Raw genomic sequence first — 18,840 nt, forward strand, 5'->3', positions numbered from 1 at the left:
TCATATTTCATCAGCGTTTTCCCATATAATGGTAAATGCGGTCTTTAAATACTTTAGAGATCCATTTTTCACCTTGATTTATAGAATAATACATAAACTAAGAAATGCAAAGATTTGGGTAATTTCCAACAATTTTGTTTTTTAATTCTTACTGCATAAGAAAAGTGTCATTTTTGGAGTCTGGGCTCAAACATATCCAGGTACGCTACAATCTCAGCAGCTTGAGGGTACAGAAATCTGTTAAATTAGCCTCCTAACTATTTGTGCAGGAATGTACACTTCAAATGGAATTGTAAAGGCCTTCTGCATATTGCTGACCCTGCAAAGATCTTACTTCTGTATGGCTTCTGCCCTCTCTCCTGCAGTGCTGGCAGCCTTACCCTGGGCACGCAAACCCCCTGCAGTCAGCAAGTAGGTAGAGAGATTTCATTGCAACCAACAGAATTTCAGGTGCTTAGAAATATCACTGTTTTGACTGTGCTGAATGAAGCTGAAAAATAGAACACTACTTTAACTCTGGTGAGGTCACTGCTACTGAACAGAGGGGTTTTTGAATTGTTTCTTATTTTTGAAGAGGTAAAAAAACCACAACAACAAACCCTGAACACAATGTCTATGTTCAGTTACTGTTATTTTAATGAACATCCCTTAATTTATCTTGGAAGTCTTCAGAATAGAATACACATGGACTTCCCTCCCCACCCCACCCCGCCTTATTTAAAGCGTCTCTAGTCAGTGTTGTCTTTTGTGGATAACAGTTAAGATTATTTTGGCCAGATCATGACCTTCAACTTCAGTTGAAGTCATTAGACAAGTATTACTCTGATGGAATAAACATAGTTGATTTGGGACAATTATATGTTTTGACCCAAACCAATCAATCGCTTCACATCATAATATTTAAAATTAACTTGTAGAATCATAACTTTTCATTAAGTTACCCAGTTGAATGGCCTAATAAAATCATTCTCTTAAAGCACATTTCTTTTAAAGAATTGCCCACATGGGTTCTACTCTCCATGGAATTGCAGCTTCTATATCTACAATGGGTTTCTCTTCAAAAGTGTGTTTATTTGTGTCCAGGGAGTCCTTAGCCCTGTACTTGCAGGTAAATTGACACAGGGCTCCGATTCTCGTTGGAGATGCAAGCTAAAGAGTTGCAATGCCTGTATGTCTTCAGCTACAGAAATATTAATTAGTGCAGTTGTAATTTGAACAGTATTTATTTTCTAGGCATTTTCCAAGAGTTGGTTATAGAGGGAAGAGTTAAAAAGAAGATTTCAAGTCACATTTTTTACCACAAACTGCCTTAATGCCTGTCTTTTGATAAGACACAATCTTTAGGTGGGCATTCTTTCCACTGAATTTACAATCCAACTCCTTTATACATTTCTCATCCTGGATAGTTGTAGCTTAGTCACCACAAATGAAGTCCATTTAGAAAGACATGAAAACTTACCTTAGCTGTTAGTCTTCAAACTATCTAGTCCCTGCGAGTATCTTTTGTCTGTGTGCCTTTAAAACCACCTTACTCTGAAGTCTTTGCCAGAAAGGACAAACAAATTAATTCTATTCTCAACAGAGAAACTTGAAAGGTACTTTCTGCCCACCCTCCCTTATATGCTGTGTGCTGTGTCAGTCGGGAGGTCTCCCAGGACACAGGTGCATCTCCAAATCAGGTGCTGATATCACACATCTGAAGAGAGGGTGTGTTGAGGAGGAATGTTGGGTAGTCAGTGCATCCTGGACAGCTACAGTTACTAAAGCTATTCTTTTTTAAATTATAAAAATTTCACATTTTGAATAGCACCTTTATGGATTTTCTTGGAGCCACAAAGGTGCTCGGAAGGGTGCTCTGGAATTCCATTCATATTGCTCATTTTTACGCACAAATAAAATCTTTCTTGTCTTACTGTTGTTTGCTAGTGCAGCTGTTCCTGCTGACGTGCCTTCAACATTCCTATGATACAAGGAATGCTTTTTGAGCATTGGTATTTCTTGTTACAGTTTTAACATGCAGTTCATTCACTGATGATTTTAGCTTCAGTGATGTGTGTTTCACAGCCTACAGAGTAAAGTATACATACTAAGGTTATACAAATCTTCACAGTTAAATCTTCATAGGTCTGCAGTATCTGTCAGTATTTACAAATGAATATTCTTGATTTTCCCGCAAAGATACTCTGCTTTACTCTTTCATCATTAGTTATTTCGTTATTAGTTTATATGATGCACTTAAATTAGCTCTGGGCATTTAGCACCTACTTTGAGTCTTTTCCTATGCTCTACAAAGAGTCAGATTTACACAGAGATGTGAAAGCCCTTGTCCAAAAGCATCATCATGCATACTGTTCCCAGCTTCACGTGAAAAAGCAGAAGACAGGCAAGAATAGTACGTCTAAGAGAAAGCACAAATTTCAGGACTATTCCTTCAAAGCTTGGGCTACTTCTGAAGTGATCCACTGTGCCTTGTATCATCAGGTGGTTCCCCGATATGTCTCTAGACAGGTCACAACTCCATAATTTTTATTACAGTAGAAATATCTATGTTTCAACAACTGCATCTTCTCCAAAGCGTATTGATTTTTCTCCTCCATGTATTCACTGTATATGTCTGTCTTGATGCAATCTAAAGTAATCTTAATTAGAGAAAGTTTACAAGTAACTTTTGTCTTTTTATACTCCACCTGACAGTGCTGATTGACAAAGACCAATCCCCCAGATGGAAGCCAGCTGCTTTAGAAGAAGTCAGTGATGAATTTGTGAACGATTGTTTTAAGCCATTGGGAAACAACGATCTCAAGTTGTAAAGATCAAGCCTATTGACATCTTATACATCTGCTTAATTCTCTGATATAAAAGTTAATAGTAGTATGATGAAGTTTGACAAGACTCTTTTAGCTACCCTGAGATTTGTAAATCTGTTTTTTTGCATTCAGGGACATTCTTTTTTGTTACATTGCCATAATGATGGTTAATAAGGGGGAAAATGACTTCAAGGCAAATTGTTATTTTTACTGCTTTACACAATGACTAACATGTAATTTTTTGCATCAACTCTTAGTTTAGGAGGAACCTTTTGGGGAGACAGCATAGTTAAGGGATGACCTAATAAGCAAGAAGTCAGGAGACCTTTGTGTTCCTGGCTCTGTCACTGATTTGTTAAGTTGGGATTGTGCCTCAGATTCTTCTTTAAACAATGAAAATAAATATACTTAAAGCTTTAAAACAGTCAGAGCTACAAAGGAAAATGCAAGGCATGCTAAATCCATGGTGTTAAGTAGTCTTTTAAATAAAAGGTCAGACTGACACATTATCCGTTTGAGAGCAAGAAATTGTTCTATTGAGTTAACAGTTGGTCAGTATTCAGTCTTGCTATGTGATGTAGACATTGTTTCAAATGTCAAAATATTGCCAGAGCCGAGAGCGCAGTTCTGTTGCTTGTAAACCCAATTTTTTAAAAATGCCATTAAGTTTGATTGAACTGCATCGTTAGCTTTTCATGATTCAAAAATTGCTAGTTTTCCTGGTTTTACAATGGTGAAGAAATAACTGTCTCAGACTTTCCTCTGAACGCTAAGCGGCACATTTCCTGTTGATCTTAGTGATTGCCTGATGATTTTAGTGGCAGAGATCAGCCTGGCCCGCGTACTACAAGTGGCTGGAGTTTTATCTATACCAACAGGTCTGGGTTCCCGTTTGCTTGTGCCCGTGAACATCCTGTTCGCTGTGTGGAAAATTTGTGAAAAGTAGCGGGGGACACAGCAATAAGTACCAAAGATAACAAATAGGGGAAAACATGAAATATCTGCTGCTACATGGATCATAAATTTTTTTAACACCACATATCCTAAAAAATGTATTTGTAAGGATCAAAATTTAAATACACATCAAAAAACCCTGGTCGTATATGTACAAAAGGTTGCTGGGTTCTGATACCAGTAATACTTGGAAGTTAGATGACATAACCAGAGCCCCTTGATAAAAGTATAATCTTTTGGGGGGTTAAAATTAATTTTTCTATTGTGTATGCAACACACAGCTACTAATCTTTCTTCAACATTAAGCCTGCGCGCTTTTTTACGGTTAATCAAGTCATACGTCAGTATGTCTTCCTAGTTGTTTCTACAGTTACAGGCAGGTCACAAATACAAATTTTGGCTTCTCTGAAGATGAACCAATGAGACTAAAGAATAACATAGTCAGTCATCAGCACTGGGGAATCAAAAAGTCAGAGGTACAGCAGAACCATTACGGAGTTTTCAACATTGGGCAGTTTTTATTACCGACAGTAATGGTCTACACTGGCTTAAGGCTCCTTTCTTCCTAGAAGCTGTTGCCTGGAAACAAAGTCCAGGAAATTCAGGCATCAAGGTGAACTACTGCAGTGACTTTCAAAGAACTAGAGGTGAGCAAAATGGAGAGAAAAATCAAGAAAAAATGGCACCTTGCTTTGGCACTAGAATCTTTAAGATAAAATTGTTAAAATTTAAGCTGTTACCATGTACGTATTTGTTACGAGACAGTCAAAAGTAGTTGAGAGATTCCATTAATATCTCTAGGGTAACTTCTGAAAAATGACTTAAATTTCTACCTCACGCTGGTTCTGTAAGGAATGTAAACCTCCCCCCTTATTGTTTAAAATTTTTATTTGTTTTAGATTCTTAAAAAATGGCTATTTTTAATTTATTTTTAAGAATTGGTTCATTCCATTATTTTTGTACAAAAGAAGCAATCTTCAGCAACTATATTTAATAAAAAACACAGTAATCCCCAGGGAGTAGGGATCATGCCTTCTCTGACTGAAAAGGCCATAAAACATTTTAGCAAGAATATACTTCTGAATCAGTAAACTTTGACTTGCACGTCCAATTGCTTCCAAAGTTTATGTGAACAGGAATTATCCCAAACTCATGGTAACAGGACCCTGTCCAATTGGTGTATTTTATGAAATAAGAATCTTACAAGCAGATGGCAAGTTTAATTTTATTTGGTCCACAAGAAAGTATTTTCCACAAAAATACTGTAAAAATATATCGTAGTGTGTTTTATTTGGGAATACTGATGTGTCTTACTACAGAAATGTCACTTTTACAAAGTTGTGCTGCAGTTAATGTGTTTTGAACCATTATTAGAATATTGTCAGTCACATAGTACCCACTCTGACTATACTTAACGTTTCCTGCAGAAAATATAAAGCAAATGTATTTTTAACTCCTAAATAGAAGTGGTTTTGCAGAGTATGCCAGTCTCATACTGGAGTGCCTTTATGACACAAAATCAAGTCAAAGAATCAGTGGCAACTTAGCTGGAAAGCCACTGTAAGTGGCTTTGTAAGACTATAGCACAGTTTAGAGTAATCTAATGATAAATAAGCAGATGTAATTTTATTTAGGTAAAGAAGTCTTTATTATGTATTGTGCCTATTAAAATACAGCAGAACTCTGGAATGAGATGTCATTCGATCTCTCACCAGATTGTAGTATTGAACAGATTTTTTTTTTTTTTTTATTTAATGGTAAGTGCATTATTTATTAAGGACAGCATCTTGTAAAAGAGATTATTTTCCTGGTGAGAAGCTGTCTCCCTGTTGTTTGTAAGCTTGTTTGCAAGCTTGTACGCTTTCCATTTGCTGTGTGCTTTCCCTGAAGTGCCAATGTCATAGAAAGCATCGTAAACCAGCTGGAATTGCGCTTCAGGCCATATTGAAGTCGCTGTAATCTTCAAGCATTAATGAGGGAAGACAAGCTTTGTGGTTGCAGGTAAGTGACTGTTTGGACATAACCAGCAGCAGGCGATCCAGTCGCTACTGCGTTATGGATGGCTCTCTGAGCAAGCGGTGTACCTGTCCTACACAGCAAGTACTCCAAAAGGAAGCTCACTGTGATGCACGTTTAATTATACTTGGGTAACTTTCTCCTTTGGGGAAATTTTGGGTGTTCATCAGTACAGATGCTTGAGGCTATTCCATGTTATTTTGTAATTCTGGCTACTGTTGGACCGCACGGTGGCAGCCTGCCAATGGAGAAGCTGCTTTCAAAAGTGCACACGATACTCCGCCTCCAGAAGAGTGCCAGGTGCTAAGGCTACATCCAGAGAAAGGATTTGAGACATTGCGACGGTGAGCACTGCAGCACCCAACTCCCCGTGGCAGCCAGCAAGGTACAAGGGTCAAGACAGATATACCTAAATGCACTCTTTAAGCGAGTGCAGTTCTCTGTCTGCTCTTCGCCTATCTGGCAAATAATATCTATGGAGTTTGGGTGCACCTTTTTTAATTACTGTCTTTAGGAGTGTAACATTCTTGAGCCAAGACTAATGTTACAGAAAAGCTGGCCTTTTTTTGTAATAAAGCTCTATTTTAGCTATAATAAGGATAGGGATATTTTTTAATGCTGTGGTTAAGCAATATCCAATTCACATGTACTGATCTGATCAGTGTTTTGCTTTTGCTTTTTAATTCACCCTAGTATATGGCATGGAGTTTTCTTAGATAGAGCAAAGGTAGGGCATGATTTAATGTTTTACATGTTTTAGAGCTTCAAGGAACATCGCCGTTAGCAGCGGAATTTAAATGGACCATAATACCTTAGTCCCACTTTACATATGGCTTCAACGAATACTACATTGCTTCAAAAAAGATGACGTCACAACAAGAGCAGGGTTTTTTTCCCTTTTTCAGCAAAAGGCTGAGAACAGTCTTACAGACAGGGTCTGATCAGTGTGAATTAATGGCAGTCTTGTGCTGTGTTACAAAGACGTATTTTTCACCATTTACTCTTGATACAACCACTTCCCCAGTACAGGTGAATTTCAAATAACTAAGTTTGTGTCACAAAGTTTGCAAAACAGCTCAATTCATAGACTCTCTTATGTTTGAGAATAAGCTAAAAATAATGATTTGCATGGTCCTCTTTCTGCTTGCTTACCATGGCTTGAAAAATCATGCTTCATATCAGTTACTAGAACTATGTGTACTTTTTAAAAATAGTAACAGTTTTTGCCAGTATGGAAAGCATTTTTCTATAAAACAAAAACATAAAATGGGAAGCACTTTGATTTAGGAAAAAAATATGCATCTTTTAAACTGGCTGTAATAAAAATGAACAAACAGGTGCTACAACCCCAAGCTTCTACAAGGCATTAATTTTGTATAAAATGTCAGCAAAATTGTAGCTTTCAGATGACTGTGATTAATTAATCCCTTTCTTGATCTCTCAAATGCTAGTTATGAGCACAGTAGGTCAGGCTGCAAGTCCTGGAGAAGCAGGGTCCAGTGTGTGGATGCAAGCGCGATAAAACTGGTAAAGAACATAGCCCTTCAGCTTTGGGCCTAAGGCTGATTCGCTAATTCAGTGCACGGCTCAGGCTTTAGGTTTCTACAGCTCTTGTTTGCATCACCGTTACCAGTAGGTAAGCGATGAGCCTACAGAACCTAAGGAAGGTATACTGTCCCAAGGGCGTTACTTTAGAGTGAAATTTTAGTGTAATGCAGCCATATTTCCCATGAAATACATAGTCCTGAAACATCGTTACACCTTTGAAGGTTCATTTCACTAGTTAGCATCAGTAGTTTTTGCACACCTATCTGTGTTACAGTAAAAAACCAAAACTCCCAAAGCCAGCACCCTAACACCAAAGACAGAAAAAAACAACACAAAACCCTCAAACCAAAAAACCGAACAGCTTTGGCTGAACACAGTGATCGGATGTAATTAAACTATCTTACTGCAGGATTTTAAAGAATAGCCTTCATGCATTTACAGACTCCAGAGCATCTGTTAATTATAATGCACTGTTCATCAATATTGTAATGTTTCTCATTGGTTCGCTTAAGACTGGAAGTTGAATATTATCATAATCCATATGGTTCCCTGAATACTACTTGGTTTTATAAAATGCTTCTCATCGCCTTCATTATTTTGTGGCTTACAGATTTAGTCAGGTCAAAGAATCAAAGTAAAATCTATAACAGCAGTTACCTTTGCTACATGTAGACCTTGGTTTCACTTTAGCAAAATGCAGGCAAATTTACCAAGCACAGAGAGTTCTTCTCTTTTCACCTACAAAGAGGCCTCTGATTTTTTATGTAGTACATAAAAATAATCCACACTTTGTTCTTAAGCATCTTTGGGGCCTCTGTGGCAGCACTTCTACAGTTGCAGGGCAACCACGTTCTTCTCCTCCTTTTTTTAAACACTGATTTCTGATCACATTCAACACATACAAAGACAGAATATACTCAAAATACGGCTGATAACAAGTGAGACTTGATTAATAGATTCTACTATAATCCAATTAGTTTCTTAGCAATATAGATTTAAAGGCAAATTTTTTCAGCCTCTCATTGCAAACACACTCATATAGTGGCATTATGCTCAAATCACAGCTGATTTTACTTTATTTGCACTGGTACCAAATACAAACTGCTTAACAGCCAGGACACCCACTGTGAAGACAGTTCTTGCCAGTCAGGGCTCAGGGCACATCGCTTTCGATATAAGGGATGTCGCTGTATTTGCTTTCCGTCACTGCCCACTGTTTCACCGCCTGATCAAGAATCTCATGGGAGAGACGGTGTGCATAGTCTAGCACTATCGTGCTTGATGGACCCTTCTCGTCCACCTTCACCGCTATCAGCGATGATTTCTCCCCAGTGCATCCTTCATTACCTCCCCTGATCCGTTCATCCTGGATAGCATTTGAACCTGGAAAGGCGTCCTTGGATTTGATGCATCCCATGGTACATTTGAAAATGCAGCTGCAAAATTCAGTTCAACAGCATGTTTTGATAATCTGGAAATGGTTCCCTTGTTCAATGCACAGCGTTGCTGCTTCTTGCCAGTGGTTCCAGTTATTTTGAAAGAACAAAACGTCTCCTTTTGTGCTTCTTTACTTCTGAAGAAATCTGTCAAAATAGTGTTTCATATAAATGCAATAGTTTGCCATTCTCAGTGAGCTCAAAGGAAAGCTAAATTCACTACAGACGCTTGTAGAAGCAACTTCAGTAAATCTCTGCACGGTGTGCACGTAAAATGTTTTTATCACTAATATCCATCTACTACAAGTAGGCAAAGCTTGACCTGAATTCAAGCTGCCTTTGAATGCAATTCCCAGTACGTGATGTAAGGCTTCTAGGAATGTAAAGGTCTCAGAAAAAAACCCAAACTGTTTCTTCCAAACTGACAACGCAGTGCTATTTTCCTGAATCTTTAAACAAATACTGTTTAACTCCAGTGACTGCTGCTGCTAAAGAAAATAAAAATAAAACCCAAAAACACCCCACAGAAGCACCTCACAACCACCAGAGCGCCCTGTGTCGTGGCTGTGGTTACACCCTCTGGGCAGGAGTGACGCTCACTCTCAGTGTCACTCAGCTGCTGCTAAAGGATGCTTGAGCATGCAGTCAGGAGGAGGGATTCACGAGAAACGAGCTGCTTTTCGGTTTTTCCTTGAGAGGTTAAAGCAGCTGCGGACAGCTGCGTTTGAGGCAGGTCTGACAGAGCGCCATTCCTACTGAAGCAGGACAACTCAAGATCTAGAGAAGGGAGAGCGAGGAATGAAACACCTGACAGGGTCCCTTTGTCAAACTCCTCAAGAATCAGAACCGGTCAGCCCCAAATTCTGGTATATGTTTTTTTGTTTACTGGCCTACAAAGCTGTTTCTCAGGCTACTTTCTCTATACAGGCAAAGCAGAATCTCATGATATGCCTGACTTTGCTTGGCTGAGCTTACCCGCTTATCGGAGTTAATAGACTGCCAGCCAAAATAAAGACTGTGCTGCACAGAAACCAACTGTTTCCTACAGCTTCACCCAATGACGTCATACTAAGGTCAGCCAAAGTTAAAGATTTTTTTGTAAATAGCCTTTGAAAACATCATCATGGCAAAGATGTTAAGCCTTATTTATTTGCTTTATATGCTGGGGCAAATAGGGGCTCCAATCCAGTAACCTGATGACAGGCAAATATTTGCAGAGGAAATCGATCCCATTTGCAGGTAAATGGTGTTTTACAGGTAGGACGGGACTTCCCCAGTCCAGCAGCTGACTCATGACAACCACGTTCACAGTGACAAGCTTCTCTCCTCTTTCTGCTAGTTCACGGAAACATCACTATCTGTTTAGAAAGCCATTTGTAGGACTGATGTGCCAGCACTCAGAAGCAGTGGCTGATATTCCTGGCAGAAAGCCAGACCTGAAGGGCTTCTGAAGCCAGAAAGTACATACAAAGCTAAAGGTATGAAAACGTGTGTATAAGAGCATTTCAGAGTTCTAGAGAAATGTTTTTAAACTACTTTAATAAAATTCAGGGAAGTTTTTTTGTGTGCGTAATGACAGGCTGCAGCATGTGCCAGTGCATTTTAGAGCCGGCGGTGTAGTTAACAAGCCTGTAACAAACCCCGCTGCTAGCATTTGTAGTTGTACCCAACACAGAGGAGAGCTAAGCTATCAGTGAGATTTTTACTGTAACAACTTGATTAAATGAGTAAAAGGAAGGATTCCCTTCACTGCACAAGAAACCACATTTATCCCTGTGGAGGTTTATAAAAAACCCCATGAGCTTTATGCCCATGTCTATCAACTGCATACATTGATGAAACTTAAAACGCTTACAGAACTTGCTTACAGACCAGAGGCCAAGGAGATGTCTGAAAGCAATTCAGACGTCTGAGTAATTCAAAAATTTCTAATATTACTGTCTTGTGCACGTCTAATTTCAATGTTTACTAATAATAACACATTAATAAAAATAATTTCCACTTGCTCTTCTGGACAAATATGTAGCTCGAAGTATCTAATATGGCAAAGAATCACTAACAGCACCTATAACCCAGCATTGCTGATACTAGAAAGCTGCAGTCTTTATCCAGCCAAGGTAATACGCAAGCTTCACTGGGAAGTAGACAGGTATGCCATCCAATACCTTCTCACCATGCTACTGGTGACAATTAGCAGTTTTAGATTCGATACTGTGTCCTCCTTAGGCTTAGTCAGAACCGTAAATATTGTAGATTTAAACCTCGGATTCCCTGGCCATAAACATGCTCTATGCCACTGCTGATATAACAACATATTTTATCTGAGTTTCATCCCTGACTATTTAATGACTATTCAGATTTGGATTTTTTATCTAAGTTTGGAGCCATATTCTTTTACATGTTATTCTTTTTTTGTGCTTTTTAGAGGTCTGTTAAATGGTAGCCAACTTCAGTTAGTATTTTATTGTTAGTTTAAGATGGTTTTGTCCTACAACTGGTGATTTCCTTTCCTGTTCTGTTAGGGGACACATGCAGATGAGTTAATGTCTAGCAGAAAGGAGGAGGGAACTGAGTAGCGGGAGGACAAACATCTCCTAAAGCAGGTGGGAGGAATTCCACAGGTCAGCATCTTTCTCTGCAGGATTTACCTCTGTTCCCACCTTTTTACCTCTGACTTTTCATTTGTGCTAAATCAAATGTTTGGCTGTCCTACACAGAGGAAGGGGCGGGCTATAAAACTTCTAGACAGCAAGGCACAGAAGACAACTAAATTCCAAATTGATTACTAGTTGAGCTTAAAAGCAAGGTTATCGACCCTAGTTTAAATTCTTGACTGTTGCTCGTTTCATTATTTATAGAGCACAGTACTTTCCAAGTCACTGCAGTAAGTTTTATAGTTTGCCTGCTCTGCTTGAGTTAATAATTGTTGGCACATAAATGATCGCAAATGAAGCTGCCCTCCATCTTCTGACTGCTTCCTTGTTTTTCTGACAACCATTGCTTGCACATACATGGTGAAGCGCTGTTTAAATCCTCTCCCCCGAACTCATCTCCAGAGCGTTAAGTTCTGACAGGGTTTTTAACATCTCCAGCTTTCCTCACAATGCTCACACACTCAGAGGGGGTGAAAAAAAAAAGCAGCTCATTTTACTCCCAGCACGATGTTTCATTCAGTAACTGCACAACGCAAAATTGTCTGATAGGAGTCTGTTTCTTTCAGTGTCCAGGCTCTATTCTGTTGCCAGTTGTGTCTCAGAAACCGCTGCACAGACTGTTCGAGGCTCAGGCCAAAACCCCTGCAGATGCAGTTCCCCACGTGACAAGCTGCTGCGCTTAGCTGCAGGCAGAGGTTAGGGAGCTGCCATCTGCTTGAGTACACTGTCAACCAGGAGTTAAAGCAGCCCCATCACATACTTTAGCGTATCTTCTCTTTTTAAATTCCAATTTTACGGTAAGTGAAATGTTGATTTAATTCATCTGAAAAATACAGGTTCCTAGTTGTGCTCAATTTCAGTGGACATATAGTCAATATGCTTTTAAATACCTCATTTAACTTCAATACTATAAACACTGTTTATTATTTTAAGAAGAGTCCCGCAAACAATCGATTCCCTTCCATATCCCTGAATATTCCATATTCCCTTGAATCAGAAGCTCACGAGGACAAGTTCAGGTGTTGTCTCACCTATTATGTTATTTACTACGCATGTGCCCTGTGGTAATACAAGGAGAGAGAAAATATTGAGGGAGTCATACCACATAGCTGAACTCACCTTGCATGAGAGGGCTAAGCAGTCTCTTTGCCAGCCTGGTTACGTGTTTCGTGCCAAGGCGAGTTCATCTCTAACCACTGAAGGAAACAAAACAATGGTAAAAGGATGCGTGCAATTCACTATTATACAATATAAAATACAGGAAGAAAGCATTAATAGCATAACTGCAGTTTTATTTAGAAAAACAAGACTTTTTAAGGTATTAACATCACCAAAAAGAAATAATTACAAAAGGATAAATGTGAGCTATCCAAAAATAAGGGTTTCGCCTGCCTCTCTGGAATATGATGAAGAAGAGCGTAGTGCAGCTTTGCCCAACTGAACACAGCGAGTAATTTCTGCTGTGACAGAGAAGGTCAGTATGCTACTTACCAAAAACACGTCTGCTTTTAGCAAGTTGTCCCACTTGTCCCCAGTACAGCACAGACAGCTTCACAACCAGGACTCTGCAATGGGAACCAATAAATACAGCACAGCACTCAAGAAGATGTCAAAGTTACGTCTTATCACAAAGTTAGATGAACCTGTAGCGCTGGCCTTGCAGAAGTCTGTTTGCCTGTTCACCCACAGTATTTGACTTTGCCAAAGGTAAAAGGATGATACAGCACTTAAGAAATCAGATTGAATGGCAGGCTACAACCATTTATACACAGCTCCTAATCCCAGGCATACAGAGGGGCCACTGCTTGGGCATGTTGCCAACCTCCTTCCACAGTAAGTCCAGTTAAGGATGATTTCAGCAAGGATACACGAAGGGTAATACGCCAGCATCTGGAGCACCCCATCTTTTGCCTAAGCTTAAAAGTTCTCTCCTGTTTTCCCTTCCCCCTCTCAGAGCTTCTGCTGAGACCTGGACCGTCATCATCCAAGCACATAGGGAGAATAGTCAGATAATCACAGCGCTGTCATAATCGTGGAAACAATAAACATTACCCTTTGTAACAAAGATATTCAAACTCAAGGCAAATGACCCAACTGTCATACCGGCAGAGGTAAACCAAACAGCATTTAGACATCCAGACCTCTGAACTGCACCTAATCACGTTAAATATTTACGTTCTCCATCTAACAATGGAGAGAAACAGAAACCCAGAACATCCTACGTCTGCCTTTCCTCTCCCTAACAAGGTGGGTTGTTATTCAGGAGGATACATGATATTATGCTTATGTACATTCTGCAGTTTTGAACAGAGCAACGGCACATAAATGGTAGAGGGATGAATCATTCACTTAGCGCACACCATCGCCTCCATCGCTGCAGGACTCAGAGGCTCCCCGTGCAGAGCAGCCCCAGGCAGGGGCTCTCAAAGCAGTCCAATCCACCAGTTTTATATTTCTGCCTCTCCTTAACATCCAGTTTTATGCAAATCCTACAGAGCGGCTACACTGGGGTAATGTGTATTATAAAGTCTCCTTCTAACCACAGGAAAAGGAAGTTTTAAAAAGCTAGAGTTCTTTTAAGACAAGCACAATTCCCAAGATCAAGCTACCTTGGGCAATCACTAAAATATCTAAATACCCCAAAAGAACTCGGGCACCGCAAGAGAAAAAGCGAAGCTCTCATTCCTCGCAGGGCCGTCCTCTCCCTCTCTTGCTGCTTACTGACAACGAGAGATAAGAGCTACAGATTGGGAAGGGCTGGATGCAGGAACGGAAAACAACTGCTGTGCAGGATTAGCATGTAAATGAAAGTCTCCTGGTTATCTGTCTCAGGGTACGTGCTGGAATTTCAATGGCTTGAGTTTTTTCCCACCTATGGCCAGAATTGATAAAACTTTTGCAGGCTCCTAAGCCAGTTTGTAACTGACTGGGGAAACAACACACTCACTTCTCAGAATCAGGCATGACCTCTAGCTTACTTTAAAAGGCTTTTCAGTAAAAGGACAGTTGAAGGAGCAAGCAGAGGTGAAGGACAGCGAAGAACCTTTAGGTGAAAATACCAATATTAGCCATGCCAGCAGGTACAGTCCTCAGCAGCCATAAGGTGAGTTTTCATCCAGGAAAAATGACATGTTACAAGTAAAGAACATCGTGTGCTTGGTAGCTGTCTGATTTCATGAAAGTAAAACTGTACCCAGTCAGTCTGTCCTGAAATCCTCCCTCCAGTACAGCGGTTTATTTATCAGAATTGTATGCAGTTCAGAGAGCAGCCTGAAGGCAAGAGGATGCTGAGAACTTCTTATGGGTTCTGCTCTCGCATAACTTAGCTGCTTGTCCAAGCACCCATCCTACTACTATTTTGGAGAAAATACGTACAACGTATTAATTCTGCTTTTTCAGTGCCTGGTGGTTTTTTCCCCCGAGTGCCCCAGAATACAAGCAAACAGACATTTCTCAACAGACTCTGCCAGACCATGGACAAGGGAGAGTCATTACCTTAACGTGCCCTCACACAAACAAGAGTAGGATGCCTAATGCTTATGAAAGCCTGCTTTCCAGATGAGTAGGAGTGGACCAATGGAGTTTCCTTAGCAAGTGAGGCCTCAGAGAGAGGTTGTAAAAGAAGGGCATGAAGAAGACGCAGAGCTTCTCAGAAGCTCTGTCTGCAGGAAGCTTTGCCAAAATTGAAGGAACTCAACCACAGAAATTAGTGAGAAATGCCTTGGTTCAGAGGAAGGAAAAGCTAATGGTCATGGAGGAGATCTGAAACTCTCCAAGAACCCGGACCCAAATACAAAATAATGCTCAGAACTGGTGAGTAAATAGAGACAGGACATAACAAATGGGTATGACGTTTGTAACATAGATGTGTAGCTGCTTCCTTGCTCTGCATAACATGGAAAGATATTGGATCAGCACATCTTTCAGCAAAGCCCACAGCTGTTGCAATTATCACCCCACCCCCTATATGTATTAGCTGCAAAGCTATAGCCTGGAGAAGACCCCTACAAATATTTTCTCCACAGGTGGGAAAATGCAAGGCGTACCACCAAAGGCTGTCAGAGAGCCCCTCTGAGTCACACACAGGTTACACAGCTTGAAAGCACGGCGCTGGGTCAAAATGAAGCAGCCTCTTCGTTGATCACAGCGCTGTGATACCGTTTTCAATGAACTAAAGCAGAAATTGGTATTTTCCTATATACAGCACAGAACTTCTATCCCAGTATGTCAATCGTGGTATCACACCCTACCTATTAACAGCCCACCTTCAGGAACAGTTAAAACATTAAGCTAGTTATACTCATGCAAAAACTTCGTATCTAGCCTTAATAAAGCATATTACTCTCCTCTACAGGTGCCAGCCAAAGACAGACTGATGCAGACGACAAACGGAGATGCACAAATCTTTACAAGCAAGAAAGCCCCTCCTTCTGTTGTCTCTGGCTGCTGCCCAGCCTGGGGATCCTGCCAGCCAGAAGTGATGAGCAGCAGCAGGTAAAACAGTGGATCAGTATCTCAGTCTGACAGGGGCGCGTTTTATTGTAGTATCTGTCACAAGATTCAACTACGAACATATGGAGCTGCAGATCATAAGGTATGAATGAGGTGCATTGCTTTGCTTTGTGATGCCCTTACAAAGGCAAAGGTCCCACTGGATTAACACAAATGAAAGTCAGAACGAAGGAGATGGCCAGGATCTGCCCAGGAACAACCAGAGACGAGTACAAGAAAAGCAGCACACACCCCGTTCTGTTCTTTAATCTCCATATACAGAAGCCAACTGTAAAACTGGGAATCAGAACTAGGAATGCAACAGAAGACCAAGTCTCACATAGGAATGCGCAGGAACACACAACCCCACATTTTAAAATCACAACTACATCACTAATGATTGGCAGAAATCAGCCGAGGAGTAAGAGAACAAAATGAGAAGTTAATGACCAGATTCTCTGTATGAAAGCTGCCCAGAATCGTGAGAGAGAACTGCATCAGCCTTAAAAACCACTGTCTCACGGCTCTCCCCCGGTATTTGTTTTCTTGAATTTCATCGCTCCTAATGTGCCAGCTTCTACTTCTAACGGAGCTGCTGCCTTCGCGCCCGAGGAGCGGGGCAGCCGGCAGCCAGGCGAGGCAGTCGTGCCCCACGCAGCCTGGCAGCGCCACCGGCTCCCCCCACCCCCAGGACCCTGCCCACGGAACCACCTTGTCCCTGGAGACACGAGCGTGGCGAGGCTCTACCCAGCCCCTCGTGTGACACATACAAATCAAAGTGATTTTTAAATATTTCCTCAGCAGAACAAAGTGTTCAGAAGAAAATGAATCTGGATGTACTTAAAGGTTAAAAATACCACTTTGTTAAGACTATAGTATAAATCCCTGTATTTCTCTTTTTTTTTTTTTTTAGTTACTATATTTAGAAACCTAATGTGGACTCCTACTTCCTGAACTATGAGAAAGCATGTGATGTTTCTGAATGTTTTACAATTTTTGCAGCGGCTGATCTAACACCACTAAACCTGTGTTTCACAAAGTGCCAGATCAAGGTAACCTTCCCTGTACAGGTCTGTGCCGAAGCTTGGGAAAGCTGAAGCGTGGCAGAGCAGGGGCAGACAAGAAGCCCTCACGCCACCTCGGCCAGCAAATACCAGTCTCCTGCCTTCCCCCCAGCAGGAACGTGGCTTACAGAGAACCAGCCGCACCATTTACCTTCCCGCACTCCCTCACTCACATCGTTTTATGGGGTACTACCTCTTCTCAGGCAGCCCCACGGGTGCCCAGCTGGAGCACCACCTCTCTGTTTTGCTCGGTTTTGAGGACTTTATTGCTAGTGACCTCACTGCGAGATGACGGGAGGAGTAAGGGTCACTGCTGCCTGTCCTGAAAGCCCCCACCTCAAAGCCCAGCTCTTCTTCCTTTCCTTGCAGCACGAGCGGAGGATGCTGAAGGCCAGTCCTGCCCATGGCCGTGGGTCACCACCCATTGTGACGCCTGCGAGGGGCCACGGCCTGTTCCTCCCGCAACACCGCGCCGGGCTACCATGGTCCTCCTAAGCAAGATGAGATGGGAGCAAGAAACCCGTCTGACATACCAGCACGGTGGGGGTGGTTTAAGGGCAAAGAGCATGTTGCAAACGCGGTCCCACCAGCACGCCTCCGGCCACCGAGGAGAAACTCCTGGAGAGGGATGCTCCTTCCTCCAAAGGTGCCAGCAGGATCAGGCCCTCGTCCCACCAACGCCGCGTCCTCCAGACCGCTCTCCCTGAACCACAGAGATGCGAAACCACCATCAAAGTCCATGCTGACAACGAACACTTCGGGGAACCTGCCCGCAAGCTCCCCCCGCCCAGCCGGCGCGGCGGGGGCTCCCGGCGGGCAGGGCCGGGCCGAGCCGCCCGCTCCCGGCGCGCCGCCGCCCCGCCTCCGCCCCGCACCGACGGCACCGCCGCCCCCCGCACGGCGGGGACCTCCCGGGGGAGCGGGCAGCCGGCCCGGCCCCGCTCGAACTGGCACCGGTCGGGGAGGGGCCCCCCACCCGTCGCCGCCGCCGCCGCCACTACGACTCACGCCGCGCCGCGCCGCTCCGCCGGGCGCTCTCCGCCCTCCCCGCGGCACCGCCGGGGCGGGGAGGCGCCGCCGCCACCGCCCCGCCGCCCCGCCGGCCCCTTCGGCAGCGCCGCGGCAGCGGCCCCGACCTGCCGCCCCGCCCCGCGCCGCAGCGGCACCTGCCGCCCCGCACCGCCCGCCCCCTCCCTCCCTCCCTCCCTCCCCCCGGGGACCCCCCCGCGCCCGGCGGGGCCGGTGGCAGCGGGGGCCGACGCGCATCGGCGCCGGGATGGGGCCTGCGGTTTAAAATTTAAAAGAAGGAAAAAAAATCACGCAGGAAAATCGCCTTTCATTGGCTTCTCCTTCTTTTAAACGATGGGAAGCGCTTTTTAAGGACGGAGTTACCGCATAAAAAGCTCATGGCTATCGAAGTCGCACATTTGGCTAGTCCCTGTGACAAAACGCAGACGTGCCACAGGACGGGGAGTGATTCAGTGCTGGCGAGTGCTCAAGCGAAGGAAACTGTGGGAACGACTAGGGGCGAGGCCTGGGTGATGGTCCTCCGATTTTGTCCTGTCAGGCAGCATCGAATTGTGCGCAATGACAGAAAAATAGCAATTGTACCACAGCTTTTTAAGAAATGCCCCCACCCTGAAGGAAAGCTTCCTGAATGAAGGAGCTCAGCAAACTAAAATAACGCTTTTAATTTTTCTAAAATAAAAGCGATGCTAAAAATGAAATAAATATGTCTCAAGAGAGGCTGTGGGCAGATGTCTCGGGTAAAGGGTTCCTCCTGCCTTCGGGGAGCCTTGACATCAAAGCCATGGGGGCGCACCGTGGACGTCGGTCACCTCCGTGAGGTTGCACTGGGGCTCACGCCTGG

General features: G+C 42.8%; 2 protein-coding genes across 3 annotated transcripts in view; one reads left to right on the plus strand and one right to left on the minus strand.

Annotated features, from left to right (window-relative positions):
- The window catches only part of HIBCH (3-hydroxyisobutyryl-CoA hydrolase), a 42,188-nt gene extending 38,872 nt beyond the window's left edge, over nt 1-3,316 (plus strand). The window contains exon 14 of the mRNA XM_063341297.1: nt 2,695-3,316. Within this exon, the coding sequence (XP_063197367.1) occupies nt 2,695-2,810 (116 nt within the window). The 3' untranslated portion in view covers nt 2,811-3,316. The remainder of the gene's footprint in view (nt 1-2,694) is intronic.
- Nucleotides 3,317-7,636: 4,320 nt separating this feature from the next.
- Nucleotides 7,637-18,117, minus strand: C7H2orf88 (chromosome 7 C2orf88 homolog). Of its 2 annotated transcripts, none has more exons than XM_063341299.1 (5): nt 17,979-18,117; nt 17,504-17,673; nt 12,907-12,980; nt 12,535-12,611; nt 7,637-8,908 (listed from the first exon to the last, which is right to left on the minus strand). In XM_063341299.1, the coding sequence occupies exon 5, from the start codon at nt 8,740-8,742 to the stop codon at nt 8,479-8,481; it is 264 nt and encodes an 87-aa protein (XP_063197369.1). In that variant the 5' UTR covers nt 8,743-8,908; nt 12,535-12,611; nt 12,907-12,980; nt 17,504-17,673; nt 17,979-18,117; the 3' UTR covers nt 7,637-8,478. The 2 variants fall into 2 exon arrangements, with proteins under 2 accessions (XP_063197369.1, XP_063197368.1); XM_063341298.1 differs by having other exon boundaries at nt 17,947-18,069.
- Between the last annotated feature and the right edge of the window lie 723 nt (nt 18,118-18,840).

The sequence above is a fragment of the Chroicocephalus ridibundus genome, chromosome 7, assembly GCF_963924245.1.
Source record: "Chroicocephalus ridibundus chromosome 7, bChrRid1.1, whole genome shotgun sequence".
NCBI lineage: Eukaryota > Metazoa > Chordata > Aves > Charadriiformes > Laridae > Chroicocephalus > Chroicocephalus ridibundus.

Coding starts and splice junctions, on each gene's coding strand:
- C7H2orf88 (XM_063341299.1), bottom strand. CDS start 8,742: ATGGGATGCATCAAATCCAAGGACGCCTTTCCAGGTTCAAATGCTATC.